General features: G+C 58.9%; 7 protein-coding genes across 7 annotated transcripts; 4 read left to right on the top strand and 3 right to left on the bottom strand.

The window, feature by feature from the left end:
* Nucleotides 1-120: 120 nt before the first annotated feature.
* On the bottom strand, nt 121-1,226 carry CcaverHIS019_0308570 (uncharacterized protein; the record flags this gene model as incomplete). The annotated part of the gene is made up of 2 exons (XM_060599350.1): nt 121-1,049; nt 1,199-1,226. The coding sequence occupies 2 exons, from the start codon at nt 1,224-1,226 to the stop codon at nt 121-123; spliced, it is 957 nt and encodes a 318-aa protein (XP_060456052.1).
* Nucleotides 1,227-1,385: 159 nt separating this feature from the next.
* On the top strand, nt 1,386-2,947 carry CcaverHIS019_0308560 (uncharacterized protein; the record flags this gene model as incomplete). The annotated part of the gene is made up of 13 exons (XM_060599349.1): nt 1,386-1,447; nt 1,584-1,725; nt 1,757-1,812; nt 1,849-1,941; nt 1,977-2,006; nt 2,043-2,087; nt 2,128-2,141; nt 2,176-2,247; nt 2,285-2,373; nt 2,405-2,462; nt 2,497-2,583; nt 2,620-2,717; nt 2,756-2,947. The coding sequence occupies 13 exons, from the start codon at nt 1,386-1,388 to the stop codon at nt 2,945-2,947; spliced, it is 1,038 nt and encodes a 345-aa protein (XP_060456051.1).
* A 712-nt stretch (nt 2,948-3,659) lies between these two features.
* PHO91 (uncharacterized protein) lies at nt 3,660-6,656 on the top strand (the record flags this gene model as incomplete). The annotated part of the gene is made up of 5 exons (XM_060599348.1): nt 3,660-3,670; nt 3,707-3,757; nt 3,878-6,451; nt 6,484-6,615; nt 6,650-6,656. 5 exons carry the CDS (start codon nt 3,660-3,662, stop codon nt 6,654-6,656), a joined length of 2,775 nt encoding a protein of 924 aa, XP_060456050.1.
* A 59-nt stretch (nt 6,657-6,715) lies between these two features.
* Nucleotides 6,716-9,781, bottom strand: CcaverHIS019_0308540 (uncharacterized protein; the record flags this gene model as incomplete). Its single annotated transcript, XM_060599347.1, has 10 exons — nt 6,716-7,011; nt 7,105-7,312; nt 7,343-7,500; nt 7,589-8,213; nt 8,267-8,319; nt 8,361-8,455; nt 8,503-9,122; nt 9,158-9,271; nt 9,321-9,477; nt 9,540-9,781. 10 exons carry the CDS (start codon nt 9,779-9,781, stop codon nt 6,716-6,718), a joined length of 2,568 nt encoding a protein of 855 aa, XP_060456049.1.
* An 836-nt stretch (nt 9,782-10,617) lies between these two features.
* CcaverHIS019_0308530 (uncharacterized protein) lies at nt 10,618-13,890 on the top strand (the record flags this gene model as incomplete). The annotated part of the gene is made up of 6 exons (XM_060599346.1): nt 10,618-10,923; nt 11,148-11,353; nt 11,387-11,423; nt 11,459-11,905; nt 11,943-13,613; nt 13,702-13,890. The coding sequence occupies 6 exons, from the start codon at nt 10,618-10,620 to the stop codon at nt 13,888-13,890; spliced, it is 2,856 nt and encodes a 951-aa protein (XP_060456048.1).
* A 772-nt stretch (nt 13,891-14,662) lies between these two features.
* CcaverHIS019_0308520 (uncharacterized protein) lies at nt 14,663-15,778 on the bottom strand (the record flags this gene model as incomplete). Its single annotated transcript, XM_060599343.1, has 3 exons — nt 14,663-14,762; nt 14,876-15,380; nt 15,505-15,778. The coding sequence occupies 3 exons, from the start codon at nt 15,776-15,778 to the stop codon at nt 14,663-14,665; spliced, it is 879 nt and encodes a 292-aa protein (XP_060456047.1).
* Nucleotides 15,779-17,306: 1,528 nt separating this feature from the next.
* CcaverHIS019_0308510 (uncharacterized protein) lies at nt 17,307-21,923 on the top strand (the record flags this gene model as incomplete). Its single annotated transcript, XM_060599342.1, has 2 exons — nt 17,307-18,518; nt 18,555-21,923. 2 exons carry the CDS (start codon nt 17,307-17,309, stop codon nt 21,921-21,923), a joined length of 4,581 nt encoding a protein of 1,526 aa, XP_060456046.1.
* Nucleotides 21,924-22,192: the final 269 nt, after the last annotated feature.

Below are 22,192 nucleotides of genomic sequence, written 5' to 3'. Positions count from 1 at the left end.
TTAGTATATGCGGTATCGACGCGATTAGTTAAAGGATGTACCTGTTAGTATGCAATTCCTTGCTGGCACATTGAGCATCATTTCTATCAGCGAGCCCAAGAATTGAAGAATTGTGCATCCCTAAGTCTTCCACTCGGGCTTGCGCTTCCCAAAGAATGCGGCAATGCCCTCCTTGGCATCCTCGGCGCGCGCATGCAGCGCCATAACGCGGCCGGCCCATGTCGCCGCTTCCTCGTACCCGTCGCCTCCACTCCCCTGAATACCCAGCTGGGTCCAATACGCCCACTTGCCGAGGGCGAGAGGCTGGCCTGCCGTTTCGTCCGCCAGTCTAGAGATGACATTGGCGACGCGCTTCTCAAACGCCTTGGCATTTACGTCCGTGCTCTCCTCCCACTGGCTGACGGGTACGATATCGATTGCTCCGCTCCCCACCTCGCCGGCGGTGATGGTATCCGCCGTCGCGAGCATGCGGTACGTGAGTCCTGCGCCAAGCCGGCGCGAGATCGCCGTAGAAGGAGAAGTGCAGGGAAGTCCGATCGTCGCCCCCGGCAGCCTGAAGGGCGTGTTGGCCAGCGTAATCGGATAGTCTGTGGACATGGCGAGCTGAAATCCGGCCGCCGTGGCGAGTCCCTGGATGGGGCAGACGACCGGGGCAGGCGAGTGACGAATAAGACGCATAACGTCGGCGCACAGCGCAAACGTCTCCTTGACCTCGTCGTGCGAGAGACCCGCAAGTTCCTTGAGGTCGTGCCCGGATGAGAACACCGGGCCCTCGGACCGCAGAACAAGGACGTTCGGGAGATGGGCGCGCTCTGCCCGCCAAGCAGCGCCGTCAAGGAGCCACGCATACTCCTCGTCCCCGGCTTCCATCTTGTCAAGAATCATGGGATCGAATGTAGGCAAGGTGAGCAGCCGCCCGCTGGTGCCGGTCATGCTGGACACGAGTTGCGCCTTGAGGTCGCGCAGGACGCCGAGGGCCAGGGCATTCCGCTTGGCCGGGTTGTTAATGAGCACGTACGCCGCCTTCTTCGGAAGCTGGGGGAACGACACTGCTGTCAGCGCTGCTGCTGTGTTCACGTACTGGTCGAGAAGAGTGTTGTGACAAGACAAGGAATGGAGAGTAGCCCACTGTCGGCTAACTTGTTGGCGAGTGTGGGGTATCCACAAATTCGTCAAGTCTGTTGTACCCGCTGGTAACCCGATACCGGCGTCCTCCGTTGCATCATGACGCGTTTTGCCTGGTTGCTCACATCATCCAACTATGCAACTAATTTGTGTCTCATCTACATTTCTACTCTTCATTTTCCCATCGAATATCACCACTTCTCTCAATCTCTCAATTGCTCTCAATTGCTCTCAAGCTCTCACCTCAAATCACTGCTAAAATGCCTGCTGTTCCGCTCGGATCCCTCGTGCTCGTCACCGGCGCCTCTGGCTTCATTGCAGTGTCAGTCACCATCACCTTCCTTCCTTCTTCCTTACCTCCGATTGTGGGCACCGATTACTACCCCAAGGATAGCGGGCCGCAAAGCAAGATCTCCCCCTTGAAATATCCAGCTTTCCGTGGCCCCCGCTGACCCCAGACACACCATCAAAACCTTCCTCGAGAACGGCTACCCCGTCCGCGGCACGGTCCGTTCGCATGCCAAGGGCGAGTACCTCGCCGACCTTTTCAAGGGGAGCAAGGTGCCGTTCGAATATGTGATCGTTGAAGACATTGCCCAGGTAATTCCTACTGTGATGTAGCTGACGGCAGCCGGGAGCGTTTGACGAGGCCGTCAAGGGCGTGGCTGGCGTCGCACACACTGCTAGGTAAGCTAGCGTTCACACAAAAATGGCTCACGCCAGCCCGTTCCACTTCAGGGTGAACGACCCGCAGCAGCTTATCGAACCGGCTGTCAAGGGAACACTGGGCGTGCTCGAGAGCATCCAGAGGAACAAGTGAGATCCAAGTGGCCATCTGCCGTTAACCGCAGCCCCGATGTCAAGCGTATCGTCATCACCAGGTTAGATCCAAAGTGACGTACGCTTGTTGACTCCAGCTCCTGTGCTTCCATCATGGATGACGCTGCTCCCAAGCCTCATGTGTGAGTCGGCCCCAAGTTTCATTGCTCGCTAATACAACAGCCGCACAGAGAAGGGTACGCAGGCCTTCCTCACTCCCTCTAACGCCAGACTGGAACGAGACGTCGCTCAAGGAGGTCGAGGGAAAGGGCCGCGATGCCATGCCCATTGACATGTACCGCGGTGAGGTTCTGATTTTGTTTGACCCAACTGACGACAGCTAGCAAGACGCTCGCTGAGCGTGCGTTCTGGAAGTTTATCGACGAGAAGAAGACGAGCTGGGACGGCGCAACAATCTGCCCGCCAATGGTGTGACATGCCCCGATCCAACTTACGCCAGGTGTACGGTCCCATCCTGCAACAGGTCTCGAGCACGTCGGGCCTCAACACTTCGAATGGTCAGCTTTGACCCAGATCTTGAGCTGACAACAGCGAGCCTCCTCGACTGGCTGACTGGCAACAAGAAGCAGAGTGACATCCCGGAGGTCGCGCCCTTCAACTGGGTCGATGTACGCGACGGTATGTAACCCCTGGGGAATACGGGCCTGATAACAGTTGCCCTTGCTCACGTCCGTGCGCTCACGGTTCCGGAGGCCGGCGGGGAGCGCTTCATCGTTGGCGCTGGCCCGGGCTCACCCAACGATCTCGTGCTGGTGAGTTGGATGGTTAGATGCCCACGACTGACAGGCAGAGCTTCGAACGTCACTTCCCAGACCGCAAGACATACCCTAAGGGTGACGCGTTGAAGGTGGAGGCGATCAACGCCCAGAGCAACCGTTACGACGGGTCCAAAGCGGAACGCATCCTTGGCATAAAGTACCATGACATCGACATGTCGGTCAAAGACACGGTCGAAAGCCTGATCACGCGGTTGGGCGTGTAGTATGCAGTGACCGAGGTAGAATGATGCATACATACAGCCATTGAATTGACAGTTGCTTGTTGGTTGCAGTGTCCTATGATGTGTCGCGTAACAACGGTCACCTTGCGGAAAGGCTTGGCGGCGGGGTGGCCGGTTGTAGGGCATTGTTGGGGGGAAAGATACACTCTGATATCTATGTTGGATGTTGGATCATGTTGTATTGCTTTTGGGGGCTTTGGGGGGAACGGGGTCAATCGAGGGAAGGAAACCACCACTCAAAGACTACACCAAGTTCCAAACGTCACAATCAGATTCACTTCTTTTCATCTTCCCTCTTCGACATCTCTACCTATCTACCCGTCTACGACTCTTGTTGTAGCTCCCTCCACGTTGTTCCATCGCTCTGACTCCAACTTCTTAGCCGGCCCCCCCTCCCCGGCCCCATCGCTCTACACTCCTTGAACACATATGGCCTAGTCAATTCGGCCCGGTTCCTAGTCCTCCACCTCCCCCCACCCACAAACTGCCTCCCTTCACCTCCCCCCTCGCCAGCCTTGGCTCTTCCCTGCAACGTGCGTTTGCCTCGCGACCACTCCGCCTAGCAGACAACAGCGAGCAGCAAGAATTCCCCCTTGAATCCCTTGGGAACCACCGTCGCCAACCCTCATACCAGTATACCCACCTCCCCTCGTGGTCGTGGCTCGACGACCGCATCGCCCGCTCTGGTGACAAGATGAAGTTCGGGTACGTACCAGAGGATTAGGCTGTGGCTGACAGCAGAACATTACTGGAGCTCAACTCGAACGTCGAGTGGTGGGATCACTATGTCGAGTAAGTCGAGGTCGCTCCACCCCCTTCCTTCGCATGACTCCCGCGCGCCCCTTGCTGCATTCCCAGCGATCTCACTTATGCGCCCTTCGACGCCCTCCTTCGTTGCGCCGCTCACTCCAGCTACGCAGCCCTGAAAAAGCTCTTCCCGTCGGTCCCCCTCGACCCGACCTACCTCGCTACGCAGCAGCACGCCGAGTCCGGTAGCCTACTTCCCACGCACCGCAGTGGCACTACCAAGTGGGCGTCGCCGGAGCAGTTCAAGGTAGCCCTCGACCATGAGCGGACCAAGGTCGACAAGTTTTACGAGACTAAGCTCGCTGACCTGCGCAAATCGACCGGAATCCTGCAGGGCGAGGTCGACTCAATCGAGCAGCGCGAGCTGATGGTTGACCTTGATGAGGTCATCCACGAGGAGGATGAGTGGGATGAGGAGGACGCTGACGAACGCGCCAACCTACTCTCCGATCTGCCGCTGCCAGGCTCAATTGGGGCGCCTCGCAAACGCGGCTCGATCTTTGGTAAGCTGCCCTCCTTCCCTCGGCGGTCAAGCGTCACCAGCGACTCGGCCGACATAATACAGTCGTCTCTCCCGGCTGAGGTACGCTCCAGCAAGTCACGGCAGCGCTCCCGCTCTCTCGTTCTCACAGGCAGCAGCACTGAGGACGATCCGTTGGCGTCGCAGCCTCCGCTGAGCCCCCGCGCCAAGCGCCGCAGCCGCACTATGAGCGACTACTCGAGTGCGGAAGATCACTTTGAGCGCCGCGGCTCGATGAGTTCGATATCCTCGGGCGGCGGACTGTGGCGCACCTCTTCGCGCCGCGTCCACAAGCTCGGTCTCCAGCCCATGGACCCCTCGTCGTACCCCGAGTGGCTCAGGGACGAGCTCGCCAAGGCCTCGGACGTCGAGTCTGCTAATATCAAGCACGTCTACTATGTGTGGAGGGGCAATACCGATTATGCGACTGTGTTGCGCATCGGCATGAAGAAGCGGATCTCGGCGCTCTGGCTTGACCTGTACGCGCTCAAGCAGTATGTCGACCTCAACTTTACCGCGTTCCAGAAGATCCTCAAGAAGTACGACAAGAACACGAACAGCAAGCTCAAGAAGGCGTACATGTCTGACGAGGTGCTCAAGACGTATCCCTGGACGGACGCGGCAAAGGCCGATCTGGACCTGCTCCTCAACCAGGTGCTCTTCCTCTACCGCCGAGTCGTTGTGGCTGGGGACGAGGAGCTAGCCAAGGAGCAGCTCCGGGCGCAGCTGCGCGAGCGTATTGTTGTCGACCGCGAGACAGTTTGGTCGCAGATGGTTGGCGACCGCCGCAAAGGTATCTTCCGCTCGGTCGAGCCCGAAACCGAGCTGCCCGCGTTCGAGGAGACCAAGCGGGCGATACGCACGCCGTGCGGGCGCATCCCGGTGCCCAAGTGGTTACTCAAGAAGAAGTTCATTATCTTCCTCATTGCAGTGCTGTCCATGGTCGGCATCATCCTCGCGCATCCCATGGACCGCGTTGAGGAGAGCAACTGCCTAGCGCTTCTTGTGTTCTGTACCATCCTCTGGGCGACCGAGGCGATCCCGCTCTTCGTCACCTCGTTTACTGTGCCGATTCTTGTCGTTATCCTCGGTGTCCTGCGCAGCGACGAGGATGACTCGCGCCTCCCTGCGAATGACGCGACCAAGTTCATCTTCTCCGTCATGTTCTCGCCCACAATCATGCTCCTCATCGGCGGCTTTACGATCGCCGCGGGTCTCTCGCGCACGCGGCTAGACCACATGGCCGCGAGCCGTATCCTCTCGTCGGCAGGCTCGAACCCAAGCTTTGTGCTCCTCGTGCTCATGTTCGTGGCCACGTTTGCGAGCATGTGGATCTCAAACGTCGCCGCGCCGACGCTCTGTTACGCGCTCGTCCGCCCGATCCTCGACGAGCTCCCGCCCAAAAGCGTCTTCTCCAAGTGTCTCATCCTTGCGATTGCGCTCGCTTCCAACATTGGAGGCATGGCGTCGCCGATCTCGTCGCCGCAGAACCTCATCGCTCTAGGCAGCATGGTGCCCGAACTCACGTGGATCGAATGGTTCGCCATCTCGCTCCCTGTCGGCATCACCTCGGTTGTAGCGATCTGGGCTTTCCTCCACTACGACTACCGGTGGGAGAGCGACCTGCGCATTCCCAAGATGCGCAAGAACACGGACTCCCTGTCGCGCAAGCACTACTTCGTCCTCTTCTTCACGGTCTTCACCATCGCGCTGTGGTGCATCGAGAAGAATATCGAGAGCTTCATCGGCGACATGGGCATTATCGCCATCATCCCCGTCATCGCCTTCTTCGGCAGCGGCATCCTGCGCAAGGAGGACTTCCACGACTTCCAGTGGCCCATCGTTTTCCTCGCCATGGGCGGCATTGCGCTCGGCAAGGCTGTCCTCAGCTCTGGCCTCCTCGAGTCGATGGACAAGTTCCTCCTCAAGCTCGTCCAGGGCATGGGCCTGTACTCGATCCTGGTCGTGTTCTGCTCCATCTCCCTCGTGGTGGCGACCTTCATTTCGCACACGATCGCCGCCGTCCTCCTCGTCCCGATCGCCGAGCGCATCGGCAACTCGATGGCCGACCCCCACCCGCGCCTCCTCATCATGGCCACGGCACTCATCTGTTCGGCGGGCATGGGTCTCCCCGTCTCGGGCTTCCCGAACATGACTGCGTTCGTATCCCGCCTTTCACAGCTGACATCAGGATCACACAGGAGAACAAGCTCGGCCACCGCTTCATCAACGCCAACGACTTCCTCCGCAACGGCATCCCCGCCTCCATTTTGGCGACGTTTGTCATCTGCACGATAGGCTACGCCATCATGCGTGCTCTGGAGTAAGCCAAACCTTTCGACAGTAGCTGACAACAGTCTCTGATCTCTCTAATTTCGACCATAGAACAATGCATACCAATACCAATACCTGCCCGTAACCCATTATAGAGTCAGATCAACCACAGAGTCCGAGAGCATGAACCACGCTTCGAGCCAGCGCAGCCTGTCCCCTTCCCCTCCTTCAGCCGCTACAATCTCCTGAACAGCATTCCGCACCTCGCACGGGTGGACGCTCCACACTGCGGCGCCCGTGACGGGATGCTCGCTCGCCTGGATGAGCGGAAAAGGGGCGGCCGGAAGGAGCAGCGCGTCCCCGCGCGACCCGGTCTCCGTGTCCGTCGGGATAGACGCGCGGAGGAAGTGCGCAGCGACAGTGGCAAGGGGCGAGGGTGTACCACCTGCTGTCAGCGTTGTCTTTCTAATTCCAGCGCCTCCTCTCCTTTCCAGGTCCCCCTCAACTCCAGCGCCCTCCTTCCACTCAAGCGACTCACTCTCGTCCCAAGCCCGGAAACACAGCATGGGCACGCGGTAACTTGCACTCCACACGACGCTGTACTCGACCTCGAGACGGCGTGGGGCATGAGGCGCAACCGCATCGTCCTCCTCTTCCCACAGCTCCTCCTCTTCTCCTTCCTGGATTCCCTCTGAAGGGAGCAACAGTGTCGCCCGGCGCGCGAGATATCCCTGTTCGCCTCGGAACTGAGTCAGCCAACTCAGAGAGTCACCCACCTTGTCCACCTTGGTACGCCATTCCCAGCCTGCGTTCGTGCGTTCTGGACCAAGGGCTGCGTCCCGCTCATGTGGATACTTGGCCACAAAGGCTTGCGCGGTCGTCGCGAACGACGTGGCGGTTGGATACGGTTCCGGCATCTTGGGATCTTCAGCGTCTAACGTAAGCCGAGATACAGAATGCATGCGGATAGACTCGTGGCTAGAGAGGGCAAGGATGGTAAGGATGATGGGGCAACTACTGACCGCCCTTCTTCTTCTTCTTGTTCTTCCGCTTCTTGCCGCCCGACTTGGACGTGCTGGACGTGGGCGCAGACGTGGGCGCAGACGCAGAAGTCGAAGTGGCGGGAGCCTTGGTGGTCGAGTCACTCGCGTCGGCGTCCGTGCTGCCCTCGACGCTGCCCTCGATTTCGTCCACGGCCTCGTCCGTATCGGTCACAGTGACCTCAATGAGCTTGCCCTGGCCGCTGATCTCCTCCGTAATCTCCTCCGTAATCTCCTTCGCAATCTTGGCAACCGAACCGTCCTCCTTGGTGTCACCTGCAGGCGCAGTGATTATCGTTTCCCTAACGGTGTCGGGGCTCTGCGCGATGACGGCGACGTCGACCTCGTGGTGGCTGGATGGCTGAGATTGCTCGCCCGTCTGTTCGGGGTACGCGGGCGGTGATTCGTCAATGTCGATGAGACGGGGCTTGGGAGACGCGTAAATCACGTCCCGGCTACTCTGCCTGTTGGCACCCTTCGCAGTCAGGTAGTCGTGATTGTCGGAATCGTTGACGGAGTATGGAGTGTCGATAAGGTTGACGAGAACACCCTCACGAGTCCCCTCACGAAGAGGTGCAGGGGAATGGTCGGGGGAACCTGCAGCTCCCTGTGTGTCAGTAGGTCCAAGCAACATAGCAGCGCATGGCTGCACGAGCTTACCGAGGGTCGTCGGCTAAGGGCGTTGATCACACGGTTGCGTTCAATGATGCCGCCTGAGGTCAGCTAGGAGTCGACTAGAACGAGCTGGACGTACGCATAATGGTAGCAGTAGCCTTGCGCTGCGCCTTTCTCTTCGAGTGATTGTCCTGGAAGAGGTCTGTCTCGTCGATGATCTCCTCACCAATGATCCTAGAAGTCAGCCCTACCCATTACGGATCCGCAACGCTTGAGCTCACTCTTCGATGAGATCCTCGAGAGACAGAACACCAACGGCGCCGCCCCTCTGGCCGGGCGTGTCACTGATCAGCAGCAGGTGTGCACGGCCAGTCTGGAAGTAGTCAAGCGCCTGGAAGCAGTTCAGGTTGGGCTTGGCCTCTGGAAGAGACAGAAGGGGAAACTTGGAAACGGGCAGGCCGTCCTCAGGGTTGTACGAGATGAGCCTCTTGACGAGCAGCATGCCGATGAAGTTATCAGGCTGACCTGCCTCGTGGACCGGGATACGGGAGAAGCCCGAGATAAGGATTTGGTCGATGGCATCGCGGTCGAGAACCTTGTCGGAAGCAAGCGTGAGGCAGTCGCCGATGGGCGTCATGATCTGATTGACCTTGCGATCGTTTAACGACAGCACACCATTCAGAATGGTGATTTCGTCGTCACGAAGTGGCTCCTCGCCCTCGCGGTGGAACTGGAGGAAACTCTTCAGCTCGGCCTTCTTGTACGTGTGACCGGCATCGTGACCAAGAATCCAGTCGAGGAACTTGGCGATGGGCCAAGCAATGGGAGCGAAAGTGAGCATCATGGCCCACACCGCGGGTGCGCAGGCGCCGCCGATCTGAAGACCATAGCGGACGCAAACCTAAGCCATTAGCGCGTGACAGCCCTTTTACTCACAGCCTGAGGAATGACTTCGCCAAAGATGAGAATCATCACCGTGGACAAAATAACTGCCTGAACACCTCCGCCAACCACGGGGTCCAGAAAGACGGGAAGCGACACGTTGACGATCTGGTCTCGTTAGTTACGCCGGCCCACGTGCTCCAAACGCGGGACTCACAACGTTGCTGAGGAGCAGGACGACCAAGACCCAATGACGGCCCTTGCTGAGGAGCCGGAGGACCTTGGCAGCGTTCCGGCGCTCTGCGGGATCGGAGGACGAGGTCGCGAGAACGCGGAGGTTAAGGTCATCGGTGCCCATGAGCGCGAGGGTCAGTCTGGGGTCAGCTTGTGCTGAGGGTCGGCGGCAGAGGCATGTGAGCTCGGGCCGGTTACTCACCCAGCAAAGATGCCGCCGAGAATGACAAAAACAAAGGCTAAGGACAGCCTGACCATGAACTCTGGTGAGTCGGCAGGCGGACCTTCCTCGTCGCCTCCGGTTTGTTGAGCAATCACAAACTCGGCGCCGCGTTTGACATGGCGATTCGAGAGGACGGCGGGAACGAGGTGGATGAGCTTGGAGAGGGAGGCGACCGTAGTTGCCGACGACACTGTGGAGTGTCGTATATAGACGGGAGCCATTTGACGTCAAGTGTCGATATGGACTGGACAATGAATCAAGTTGAGTTGCAGTGTCAAGATGTTTGGCCAAGTTGGGTGGGAGGTTGGATAGCAAGTTACAGGATCGGCGGCCAGGGTACGGACCCAAAGGATCCAAGGCCCAAAATGCTAGGTTTTGAAGGGTTCGAGGCATTAGACTGGTAAGCTGGTAAATGAATGACGTACTAATAGCTAAGAGCGAATACCCAAGAAGAACGATGCTGCGGAACAGAGCGAAAAGGGAGCTCGAGATTTGGAGAGAGGTATCAACGTAACAACGTATCAACGTATCAACGTATCAACAGATTAACAGTTGACAAGACGACGAGGATGATCCATGAGTGATGGTTGAGACTGAGAACAAGGCTTGTAGGCTACATGAGAGGAGCTAGCTACAGTTGAAGAGACAAGGAAATAGGGAGAGTAGGAGATGGAATAATGACGCATCTGCACAATATCCACCATGTGAGAAACCTGAACACACCAAACAATCGCCCATCTGCCAGCGGCCAGTCTCAACCTGCCTTCCTTCCCTCCTTCCTCCCGTATCACATGTATCTCTCATCATAGATATCTCTCTTTTCTTCTCTTCGCTGAATCTATGCGCTGTTTCCATTCACCACATCCCCCCCCCTCTCCCTCCCTCCAATCAATTCACACTCCTATATCCCTCACCGCTCTCCCCTCACCTTGCAGCTTGGAGACGACCCTCTCACCTACCATCTCACATCCTACATCTCACTGATATTAAGGGGCCCCTCCTCTCCACTCAAATCTAACCGCTATAGTCGTACTCACGCTCGACCTCATATCTCGTGATGACCCAAGACACGTTTCCCCTTCCCGATTTCATTCACACCTCGCCGCCTTCCTTGGGCGGTTCCAATCCAACCTTCCCTCGCCTCAAAGTCAGGTGCGCACCGCGAGTGATTCTTCCCACCCACATTGCTCCCGACAAACCCAAGCCTGAGGCTCTAGAGAAGACGATTAAGGTTGTCGCCCAACTCGGAGCCAAGATCGTCATCTCGTGGTCCGTCGACGCTGCCTCGCTTGAGGAGGCGGACACCCTCCCTGAGGGTGCCCAGTTGGCCTTGGAGGACAGAATCGGGGGCTGGATCCTCAATGTACGTTACGCGAAGTCCACACTTGCTTATGTGAGAACCAAGACCCTCTGGGAATCGAGGATGCGGCGTGGGCGACAGACAGCCACGGTGCGAGGAGTGCAACGTCGCTCCTCCTTACGCCTGTATCAGCGTCTCCTTCTCATTCCCCCTTGACAACCCATCTCATCCCGTTGAGTGAACCGACGGCGGCGCTGGTGAGAGTGGAACTATCTTTCTGGTGGCAGACTCGGGGCAAGCGCAAGGCGGACGAGCTAGACGGCGATGACAACCACGATGATGCAGCCGCAAGCGACGACAACGGCAGATCTAAGCTGTGTCAACCTCTCGGCTTGTCTCAGGAAGGGTCTTCCATCCAACAAACGGTCAAGACTATCACCCTGGACCAGATCGCTACAATGATGCCGGAGATCCTGCGACGTCAAATGATACGGTGCGAACATGCACGGAATTTGCTGACCGCCAGCCGCTTTCCTTACGTGTTTGATGGCCCATTCCTCGGCGTAAGTGGCGCGGATCGTGAGGTACTAACAGGCAGTACCGTAAGCATCTGCACCTGCCACCAGCCTTCCTTACAGCCATGAGCGGCTTCGCTTTCAACGCTGCCCGCCACCGGCCCGAGTTCCTCGTCAAATGCGGTGGCATCATCGGCAAGATGGAAGAGTCGCGGCGCGAACAGGTGCAGGGGCAGATTAAGGCGGTCGCGTTCCTCCCGGCCCAGCAGAAGCCCGGGAGGCGAAAGACGGATTCCCAAGGCGAGGCTCAGTCTCAAGACGACCGCCAGGCGTCTCGAGAGCGAATCCAAGAAGACGCCAGCTACGCTCGAGCGGCAGACGCAATCGAGGCGGCCGCAAATGCTGATGCCCATCTTGTCGCTCGTCAACGTCTCCACCGACTGATTGCGGAAAAGGTTGCAGCGGTCGGAACGACCAAGTGGCTGGACGTTCGACGCAAAAGAGGGCGGATGGGTGCATCTCGGGTTGTGGTGAGCTTCACCAATCCACTGACAGCACTGACCATAGGTTGACGCTCCAGCTGTCGACTACTCGCAAGGCCCTCCCGTCGAGGTGGGGAAACTGTTACAAGAGCGTCAGTTTGCTTCGTCGCTCGACGAATCTCACCTCCAACACTGCTTCCCCCACCATCTCTTGGGCGGTTCTCAACACCACCACTTCAACCTTCCTCATCGGGCCTGGGACGACGACTATGATAACCTCGACGACGAAGCCGACTACGTCGAAGATGACTATGTCGGCTGTGGCTATGCCGAAGGAGACGGAGACATCTACGACGATGATTACGTCGGATACAACAACAATGGCGTTTACGACGACCTCGCGGACGACCTCGGGGATGAGAAATTCGGTACGCCACATCTCTCGCTGCACCATCTCTCACATGGCCTCGAGCTGCGATCACCCCACCATAGACAGTGGTGCGGGAGAGATCCCTCACCATCACCCCTGGCCGGCTTCGACTCTCTCCAGCTCTCAGACATTCCAATTATCAAGCCGAGCTTCCAGCGCAGGGCGGGCCTTATCTACTCAGATGAAGGTCTGGACGATGTCCTCGGTCGACCTCTCGCGGATGATTTCGAGATTGATCTGGATGATTATCTGCAAGATAATCTCAACGACAATCTCGAAAACCGGCTCGCTGGCAACCTCGACGTGAGGTTCGGCAACGTTCTCAAGGGATCTATCATGGACGGCGAGGATGATCTTGAGGGTCCTGACACTCTCGACGCAGGATTCGGAAAAACTCGGGGCGTTGGATACGACAGTGATCTGGACAAGGACGACTCCAGCCATCCCAAAGGTCACGTCAAGCTCCCTCCGGACGGAACTGTTGGAGGCAATCTCGACGATAGCTTACCCGACGACGGCCACGAAGTGCCTGTTAGAGACCTCGATGACGGATTCCGTGAAGATACTGACGAGAGACTCAGCAGCAAGCGGCAAGATGGCTTCTGTCTGGGGCCTGCTGTTTTTATCGGTGACGTCTTACGTCTGGATGGGGACGAGATCGATAACCATGACGACCTCGATGACCTCGATGACCTCGATGACGTCGTTGAGGCATATTGTGACGACCACTACCGACACGCAGATGAGCCAGAGCGACCAGAAGCTCACGTGGCGAAGCATCCTCCAGAGGACTCGTTCATGCACTCGCCATTCAGTCGGTGGGATGACGGGAATCACGAAGACGAGCCGATGGGTGTCGACGACCTTCCGGGAAATGCGGACTCCCCTATTGCCATCGACTACCAACCTTCACTCCCCGGCTTCGATGGCGATCGGGAGCCTGCGTTCAATTATGACGATTCTCTCGACGGTGATGGGCTGGAAGATCTTCCCAAGCCCATGTCTTGTTCGAACGCGTCCATCCAGGACCACCTCTCAATGGACGACGTTGACCACGCTCAAGTCGCCGACCAGTACGGCCGCGAGATGGATCTCCTTCAGAACCTGACGCCTGACTTGCGGCTGACAGGCACTCAAAACATGTCTATCAGCCAACATTCGCATAATGACGAACGGATGTTACTGAAAGAGCGCGAGCGCGAGCCCGCCAAACTTGACCAGGCGGACTGGGATGTCGACCTAGACGTCGACAACTGGGGCGAAATGCCCGAGCGCGCTCTTCATTGCCACGAGATGTACGCCGTGGATGACGATCTCGGCGAGGAGGTGAGGAGCCCCGGCGAGCACGGCGGAGACGTGGGCCTGGTACACGAGCGCGCCCACCAGCCAGGTCAGTTTCACTTACTGGGCCCAGGCGAGTATCAACACGGGCGCAGTGGCGCGGACGTGCACCGCGAGTATGCGCAAGGGGATAGCGACACGGAGCAACGATACGGCAAGTACGCGCACAACGATGGATATCGATATCAAGAAGAAGGGCACGACAATCCTCGGCAGGACGGCCGGCCTCGGCTGGCGCCCAACGATTGGCGTAGCGACATGACTGAGGACGAGTTAGATGACGAGCTAGATTATGCGCCAGGCTCCGCCGTGGACGCCGCCGTACTACGCAACCTCACACCGTGGGAATATTGTGAGCCTCTTCTGGCTCATGACCCGGATGACCTGGACGATCCTCAAGACATGGAGGACGACCTTCACTTCCGCGCACGAATCCGGCCAATCGCACTCGTCCCGCACACCTCTAGCTCATCTTAAGCAGATAGCACACCGTGATTACTGGCCCGACGAGGTTGAGCAATGTTACGATAATCCCAATGACCTAGACAATCTAGACGACTTAGACTATTAGCGATTATGACAAATTGATACATATCTCTGCGGTGGCCACTCAACCACCGAAACTGCAGGGGTAAACGTTGGCCAGTGGGCGTCGCGCTTCCCGCTACGTCGAGACAAGCTTTCGATCGCGTTGGTCCCCGAGGTTAGCTCATTGAGAGTTCTTGTGCCTGACTCTCGGATGGCTCGATCAGTCATCTCGGGGGTCATCTGCAATTCCCCTCCCCTTTGACATTGGGGATTGCGGACAATGTTCCGGACGATCGAGACAAGATAGCTTGCACAGCTCCCGAGCTTGACAGTTAAATCGGGGAACGCATGCCATCGTCATTACCACCCTGTCCTTCCGATGGAGGAGGGATGCGTGGTACTCCCAACATCAGAGGAATACGACGCGCAGGGAAACCTCTATGTGCGTGTCTCTACAACCGCTTATCCATCTTCCTCAAGTTGAACAAATGCTCTCTGGGTTTCGTTCAAAACACCCGCCCGACACCGCGGCACTGGTAGCACGGCCCGTCGTCGAACATGAACAGCGACGCCTCGCGCCCACTCCCTCCGCAGCGATAGCACAGTCTGGTGTCAGCGCGACTCCACATTCATCGTCTCCCTCTCCTGCCCTGGCCGTGCCGCTCTTCTCTCCTCGTCCATCTTCCTGTCGTCTCCCTCTTCCTCTCCACCAAACTCACTGTCCGCCAATCCTAGGATCGCCAGGCTGTACAACAAGCGCCCCCGGTGGCGGCGCATACGTGTGGTGCATCTGCGGCCGCGGTGGCGGGGGGCGATACGCCTGATGACCGGGATACCCTCCGTTTCCGTGGTGACTGAGCTGGGGCGTGTTATTCTGCTGTCCACCCGCGGGTAGGGGTTGCTGGAAGTTGTTGGCGCCCACCACACTCGCGTTACCCCCCGGTCGAGGGGCTGCAAAGCTCGCCGCTAAAGCCCCGCTGTAGGCCTTACCGTACTTTCGCCAGTCCGAGCTGCAGGGAGAGCGCGGGTCCCCACCCTTGTACCCTGTGTTCTGGCACTTGTTGCACCAGTAGCCTTTGGGATAGACTAGGAGGTTGCCGTGGTGCAGGAGCGCGCGGCCAGGGATGGGAGACTCGGTCGGCGTATGGTCCGCTTGGGAGTGGGGGGAGTTGGTGTGACGTGCGGGTAGGGCCGGCGGTGCGTGTGACTGCGGCGAGTAGTAGCCTGGTGTCAGCTTCCTGATCTATATCGAGCTGCCACGATGTCGCCTGTTCCCACTAGTCGTGCCCCATCTCGGGGCTACATCGCTGATCTCTGAGGAAGGGGCACAACACTACGCTCAACTCACCCTGTCCTCCTGGACTGCTAGGAGAAGCGGGGTTATACCCAACCCCAACGCCTGGGATACTGTATCCCCCCGTCGAGTGCGTATTCAGTCTCGTAAGCCTGTCCGGGAGGGGTGGGGGTCCGGAAAAGTCCATCCTGCTGGGACCGGCAGAGAGGGTCGAGTCCCCCGAGATGGCCTCGTACGCGGGCGGCGGGTCGTCTGGCACAGCATCGTTAAAGGGGTTGGAGTCCTGGTTTGGCCGTGGTGGTGGACCTGGAGGTGGTGCGTGTGACATGGTGGATTGAGAGGTGGAGAGAGGTTGGGAATGTTGGGCTTGAGATGGCGCTGAGAGCGATGACGACGATAGATTCAAGCCAAGAGTCAAACCGCAGTACTACCATTGCCACTAATGCACACTTTGAACACTTGACTGCGCACTTTGAGTGGCGAGGGAGCCCCACATATCCCACATTTTAGTGTTGAAATTCCACGTGGCTAAATTTGACCCAAGATCGAGTGTGGAAAAGAGACACAGGCACGGTACCCTGAAACCATCCCTGAGCCGCGGGTTCCACCACCGCTTGATTGCTATTCTAACCATGCTTTAGATGTTATATTAATAAAGGCCATAAAGGTCTTGTAGACATACACTGAGGGCGTCTACATCCCAACGTGTATCACATCACATCGCATCACTTGTTCTTGTTCGCATGTATCATGAGTATCAGACAAGTCAGTGTACTGGCGTATTCTCTTTTGGGAATACTAAGAGGAGGAGGTAGATTGGTGGTAATCAAAAGAAGTCTACTCTTCCCCTTGTCAGCTTAATGATGTTTTAACCCATCGAGATGCCTTTTGAGGTCGCGAGGTTCAAACGTTCAAGGTGATTACAAGAGAGAGAGAAAAGGTGTTTCACATGCAGCTACCTTCCCTTCCCCCTTCCCCAGCGCGTCCCTTGACTCATACACCCTACCCACCACCACGCCCCATTCCCCCCCCCTATCATATCCCACATCCCATCACGTTCAAACCCATCACACCTCACAATCACACTCATTCTCCCTGCATCCCGACCTCTCTGGAACCTCCGTCAGCATTGCATCGACCTCTCTTGTCACCATTTCAACACTTGCATCTTGTCTCTCCTTTAAACCAACTCCAAATCTCGCAGCTCGCAGCTCGCTTCCTCTTGACCCTTTGAATCGCTCGAATCGCTCGAATCGCTCGTCTCTCTGTTCGCATTGTCATTCCGCAACCCTCGCATTATTGCATAGCACACCTCTGCTCTTGTGCCTTTCCCTCTACAAAACGCCTTGCCGTCTTACTGCCTTGCCGCCTTGCCCTACTGCCGTACAACAGAAACTCGTGGGTCACTCTTTTTGGGAAACCAGTTCTCATCCGCCAGCTTCCAACCCGCCTAATAGCCACGCTTGTGACAAGCCCCTTGATCAACTGGACACGATTGACACCTGCCTCAACTTTGAGTACCTGGTCACCTTTAGAGCAACGTGCAAGGGCTTTTTCCAAAGGTGTACAAATCACGGCGCCGCCACCCAGGACATTGATATCCCTACCGATTAGACCCTCAACACGGTACCTCACTCTCACTCGTTCAATATTACCCTTGCAACTTGCTCTGGCTCTCTTCCCTTGGCCCTACCTGGCCTTCCCTCTCCGCCGGCCCCCGTACCACCGTCGCTTGAAGGTCGCAAGTCCCTGTCCACCACCAAAGACATCCACCGCTTTCTCTCGACTCTCCTCCACTCCATCCACCTTCACTCGACAACATCAATAGGCTGCATAGCCGTCAATAGCCCATCACCATGGGCCTCTTTAAGCGATTGCGCGCTGCATCTGGCGCGCGCAAGCCGCCAGAGAGCGCCTCACAATCCTCAACGTCTGCAGACAGCTCGGCGACAAGCACGCGCATACTCAAGCGCTCGCCATCGACAAACCTGTTGGCTGTCCCCCCAATCAGTCATACGCCTCCGCCACGAGTATCGACCTCGTCAACTGTCGCGTCGGCTTCGTCGTCACCCAGTTCGGCCCGCAGCTCGATTCTGCCTTGGAAGAAAGACAAGCGGCGTAACACTGAGGAGCTGCAGTCGATCCCCTACGAATCAACATCACCATCCCCTTTGAGAAGCTCTGGCTCGCCGCGCGCCCCATCGCCAACTCGCACCGCGAACATCCCATCGATCTCGAAGCGGCCTCCATCGACCCCCGCTAGACCACCGCGGCCATCTCCCAACTCGTATTCCCAGCACAACGGGCCGCCATCCCCTTCCGCTTCGCCTTCGCATACGCAGCACGCGCGGAACCCGAGCCACGAATCGCAGCGCACTGTCATCTCGCTCAGCAGCACCTTTACCGGGCGCTCCCGCCACACTTCGAGCTCGACTGACTGGAGGCAGGAAGGCGGTGTTCTCGGCAAGTTTGCGTTTGAATCCAACGACTGGGGTAACATAGGCGCTGCGACCCCGCTCCAGTCACCGCCCCCCTCAGCCGGTCCCTCCAAACAGACCACGCCTGGCACTTCGCCGTCCAAGCTCACCTCGCACTCTGCTGCGCTCGCCATGTCGCCCACGTCCAAGCCTAAGTCAAGGGATCCCAAGGAAAACGGCAGGTCAACGATGCGCAAACTCGGTGCCTCGCACACATCCCCATCGCTCCCGTCCGTGGCCACATTTAGCAACAATTCGTGGGGAGCACAATCACCTGAATATCTCTCGCCAGCCGGCGACTGGCCGCCAAGCAGAGCGCAACTGAGAGAGACGGCTGAAATGACAATGGTCAAGGGCAAGGGGAAGGAGGAGGTTGAGCATCTATCGCCTGTCAGCGACCATAGGGACGCGACTGCCGATGCGAAGGCACCACCACCATCGAAAAGGTTGGTCAAGAACGGCACTCTCACCGAGGAAGTCGAAGAGATCTTCAGCTCAACCTCGGAGCCCGACCTCGACGAGAAGCGGCGGTTCTGGAAGCCCGGAATGCGCACGCGTCGTACATCGAAGCCGCGCCCTCCCGAGGAACGGGTGAGTCCTCAGACCGCAACACACACTGATGCCTAGCCCGTGTCCATGTCCCATGTGGAGCAGCGCCCACCGCTGCGGCGTCCGCAGTCGTCGCTGTTCCACAACCCGTTCGGCCGCACCCAGTCACGCGTGTCCTTAACTTTCGAGCTTGACCAGCCGTCGCCTGTGGACGATGGGTCGTTCCAGCTCAAGTCGTTCCGGCACATCTCGGGCGCATCGGACGCCGAGGGGGGTTTTGGCCAGTACCTCAGCACTAAGAAGACCGATGAGCAGCGCCTCAGCTCGCACGAGAGATCCGCGGCGAGCACCATTGTCCCCAAGCGCCAGGGGAGCGCGACGAACAGTGGGCTTAACAGCGGTGCTACGTCCCCAATTCCGCCACCCTCGCCTACAGCGCCCCACAGACCGCGGCCGCCAAGTGCCGCCGACTCGGAATCGTCGCAGCGCGTCAGCGTCGCCGCATTCCGCAAGAACATCCGCCGCCCAAGCTCGTCCGTGCTCATCGATGACGACGATGATGTTCCCCTGTCGCTGAGCCGTGCTCAATTGTTCGAGGGCAATGGACTGCGTCGTGACTCGGGTTCGGCAGTGTCTCTCACGGACCACCCCTCCCCGCCTGCAGCACCCAAGCGCTCGCTACCTCCGACACCCAACGATGAATCGCGGGAGCCCAGTCCCAGTCCCATCGGTCTCGGTGCGCCGCCTCCCATGCGCAATTCGACGTCGCCGTCGCCTGGATTCGTGGTTAAGGGAGCGCGGCGCAACTTTGATGCCAAGGACGCCAAGAAGCCGGACCCGATTTCGGACCGCGTCCCTTCACCTCTGCCAGCCTCCGCGCCTATCATCACGGGGTCGCCCAAGGTTGTGCGTCCGCCGCGTGCATCGTCGCTCTCAACAGGGGACGAGGTAAATGACACGTTGCCGATTTTGATGACACCGCGTGACGACCCCACACCACTTGCGGGCCGTCGCGCCACATCACGGTCACCTCCGCCGCCGCCTCCAGCTCCGCTCAATATTCCCGGGCCGCAAGCCAGTCCAGATGAGCTGTTCATCATGCTTCCGCCACGACCAGACGAGTTACCGGATGGCCCAACGGGACGGGAAAATCCCAGCCGTGGCGCAACTCTCTCCCCCACGTTCGCGATGACCTTCGACGAGCCGCTTCGCCGCATCTCTGGTCTCTGGAGCGGCAGCACACCTGGCCAGGCCCACAGTGACAACGAGGAGGCTTTCGACCCATCCATGGTCGAGACTACTCTTCCCGACCGCCAGCGTGGGAGCGGCGGTCTTGATGTGCCCGCAAACCAGGAGAACCGCCAGAGCTTTTACGACAGGCTGGCTGCTGCTACGTCATCGGCCATCACGACGGCGTCAAATGCGTTGCCGACGTCCACGTCGTCAGATGAGCGACTTTATATCCCACCGATTCGGACGCCGTCGCCGCCTCCCATCCAGGCACGGTCTCCCACAAGTGAATGTACGGCATCGCCAGTTCCTGCCCCTCCAGTGATGGCCGAGGCGCCAGCAGAGGTGCCGGCCATTCCACATTCATCGTTCGGTCGCGTTCCCAGGCTCCCCGCCGACAAACCTCGGGGAGCGCGTGCGAACAGGCAAGGATGGGCGAGCAGCTCGGACGAGGACGAGGATGATAGGGTGCGACCTCGACCGGCGACATCAGCGTCGACAATCACAACTCGGGCGATGGTTGCAGCACCGAGGCCACAGACTGCAGCTACCCGCCCACACTCGTCTGCAACCATGTTGCGGGATGTGGAGCTTATCTCGGGATCGTCGGACGAGGACGAGCCATTGCAGACGCTCAAGACGTCGCGCTCGCGCAGTGACCTCCACGAACTGCGCCCTGCCATGTCGCGCTCGTCGAACGCGGGATTGTCGGTGCCCAAGATCAAAACGCCCGAACTCCCGCGTCCGACTAGCATCCTGAAGGCTTCGACTGGCAACGGCCATGCCAACGGGCTCGCCAACGGGCACGCCAATGCACCTACACCGCGCCCGCGCACTGGCAGTATGCCCAACGAGCAGAGGGCTGCGGTCATATCGAGCGCATCGAAGTGGTCACTGTCCTCGGCGCATGACTCTGAGGAAGAGGAGCTGTCTCCACCAGTCAGGCCAGGGTCGCGCCCGGCGTCTCGCAACTCTGCACACTCTGTCTCTATGCGTCCTCCGTCTCGCACTGCGGCTCGCCCGGCATCTTTTGTCAGCATTGCGACCGACTCGAATGTGGACCGCAGCCGCCCTGTACCTCGCAATGCCAGCTCAGACCACATGCCCAAGTTGCGCAATAGGAGCTCGGATGTGCTCCCTCGCAACAAGAGCTCCGACTTGCTTCCCAGTCCCACAGGAACCGACCGCCTCCGTGCCACGCCGTCCGCGGCCAACATGCGCCAGCCGGCACCGCGGCATCCCATGTCGATGGTGGCGGCTGTGGACGGCCGGCCAACCGCCTCTCCAGCCTCGTCGCAGTCCGGCTTGACGGGCGACAGCTCTGGACAGCAGCCCATGACACCACGCTCCGGTGCCGATCCGGCGCGGCGGTCGTGGGCGGACGGTCGACCGCGTCCAGATGCCGAGGCGTCGCCGGCGCGTAGACCCGCTTCGCAGTTCGACTGGGGTTCCAGTGCAGGCCAGGCCGGCGCGCAGATGCCGATGGCGTACCAGCCCGGCATGGACGCGTACGGCGCCATGAACAAGCAGCACATGTACGCGCAGTTCAAGGCAATGGCCGATCGGCACTTCGAGGACATGTGGGAGCGCGCATCGAGCGTCGGCACTGCCAACACGGCGCCCCAGACCAACATGTTCCAGCAGACGTACGGCTACTCGTACAACCAGCCCCCGATGCCCATGATGCCTCAGATGCCCTACGGCGGGTACACGCAGTATCCTTACGGCGGCTTTGGCGGTCCGCAGGTCGCCTTCCCTGGCGGTATGCCAATGGGTGGCATGATGCCTCCCATGGGCGGAATGCCGATGCAGGGCATGCCAATGGGCGGCAACGGCTACTCGTACGGGCCTGGCGCGCAGTCTGTGTACGGCGGCGAGTTCGGTCCGCCGGTCGCACCAGGCATGCGCGAGAATCAGCCTGGCTCTCCAGGTGGCTCGCCATCACGTCGCACGCGCCACATCTCGGGCTTGACGGACGTCCCCGCCGGGCGAGTCACTGGCCGTCCCTCTAGCGTCGCGCAGGGCTCGTCGTCGGCTTCCGTGACCGGCGTCTCCATGAACCAATATGGTCAACAGCGCGCCACGCCACCGCGTCGACAGGCCCGGCGTACTTCAGGGCTCGCCTTGAGTGAGGCTGGGCCCCCGAGCTCATGGAGAGCCTCGATGGCCGACGACCTGGAGACGCCGCGCCCTAAACGTGTCACGAACGCCTCCTAAACACTTTCCCCATAATCATTTCCTGGACTTTACATTATCGGTTACCTAGCACAGATACCCGGACCTTGGACAGTCCGTAGTCATGACCGGCACGACTTGACGATTGCGCATGTTCACTCGCCCATTAGCCTATGCACCGCATATACATGTTCTGACGCGGCTGAGCATCACGCGGAATTGGGAAAGACGACCAACAAGAGAAGATGAGCGACAGGGAGGCTGACGGGCGAGGGCTGACGAGCTGTCGAACGACATTCGGCCCCAATGCA

The sequence above is a fragment of the Cutaneotrichosporon cavernicola genome (assembly GCF_030864355.1).
Source record: "Cutaneotrichosporon cavernicola HIS019 DNA, chromosome: 3".
NCBI lineage: Eukaryota > Fungi > Basidiomycota > Tremellomycetes > Trichosporonales > Trichosporonaceae > Cutaneotrichosporon > Cutaneotrichosporon cavernicola.
The sequence above is the reverse complement of the archived record's forward strand: the minus strand, read 5'-3'. Positions and strand labels throughout refer to the sequence as shown.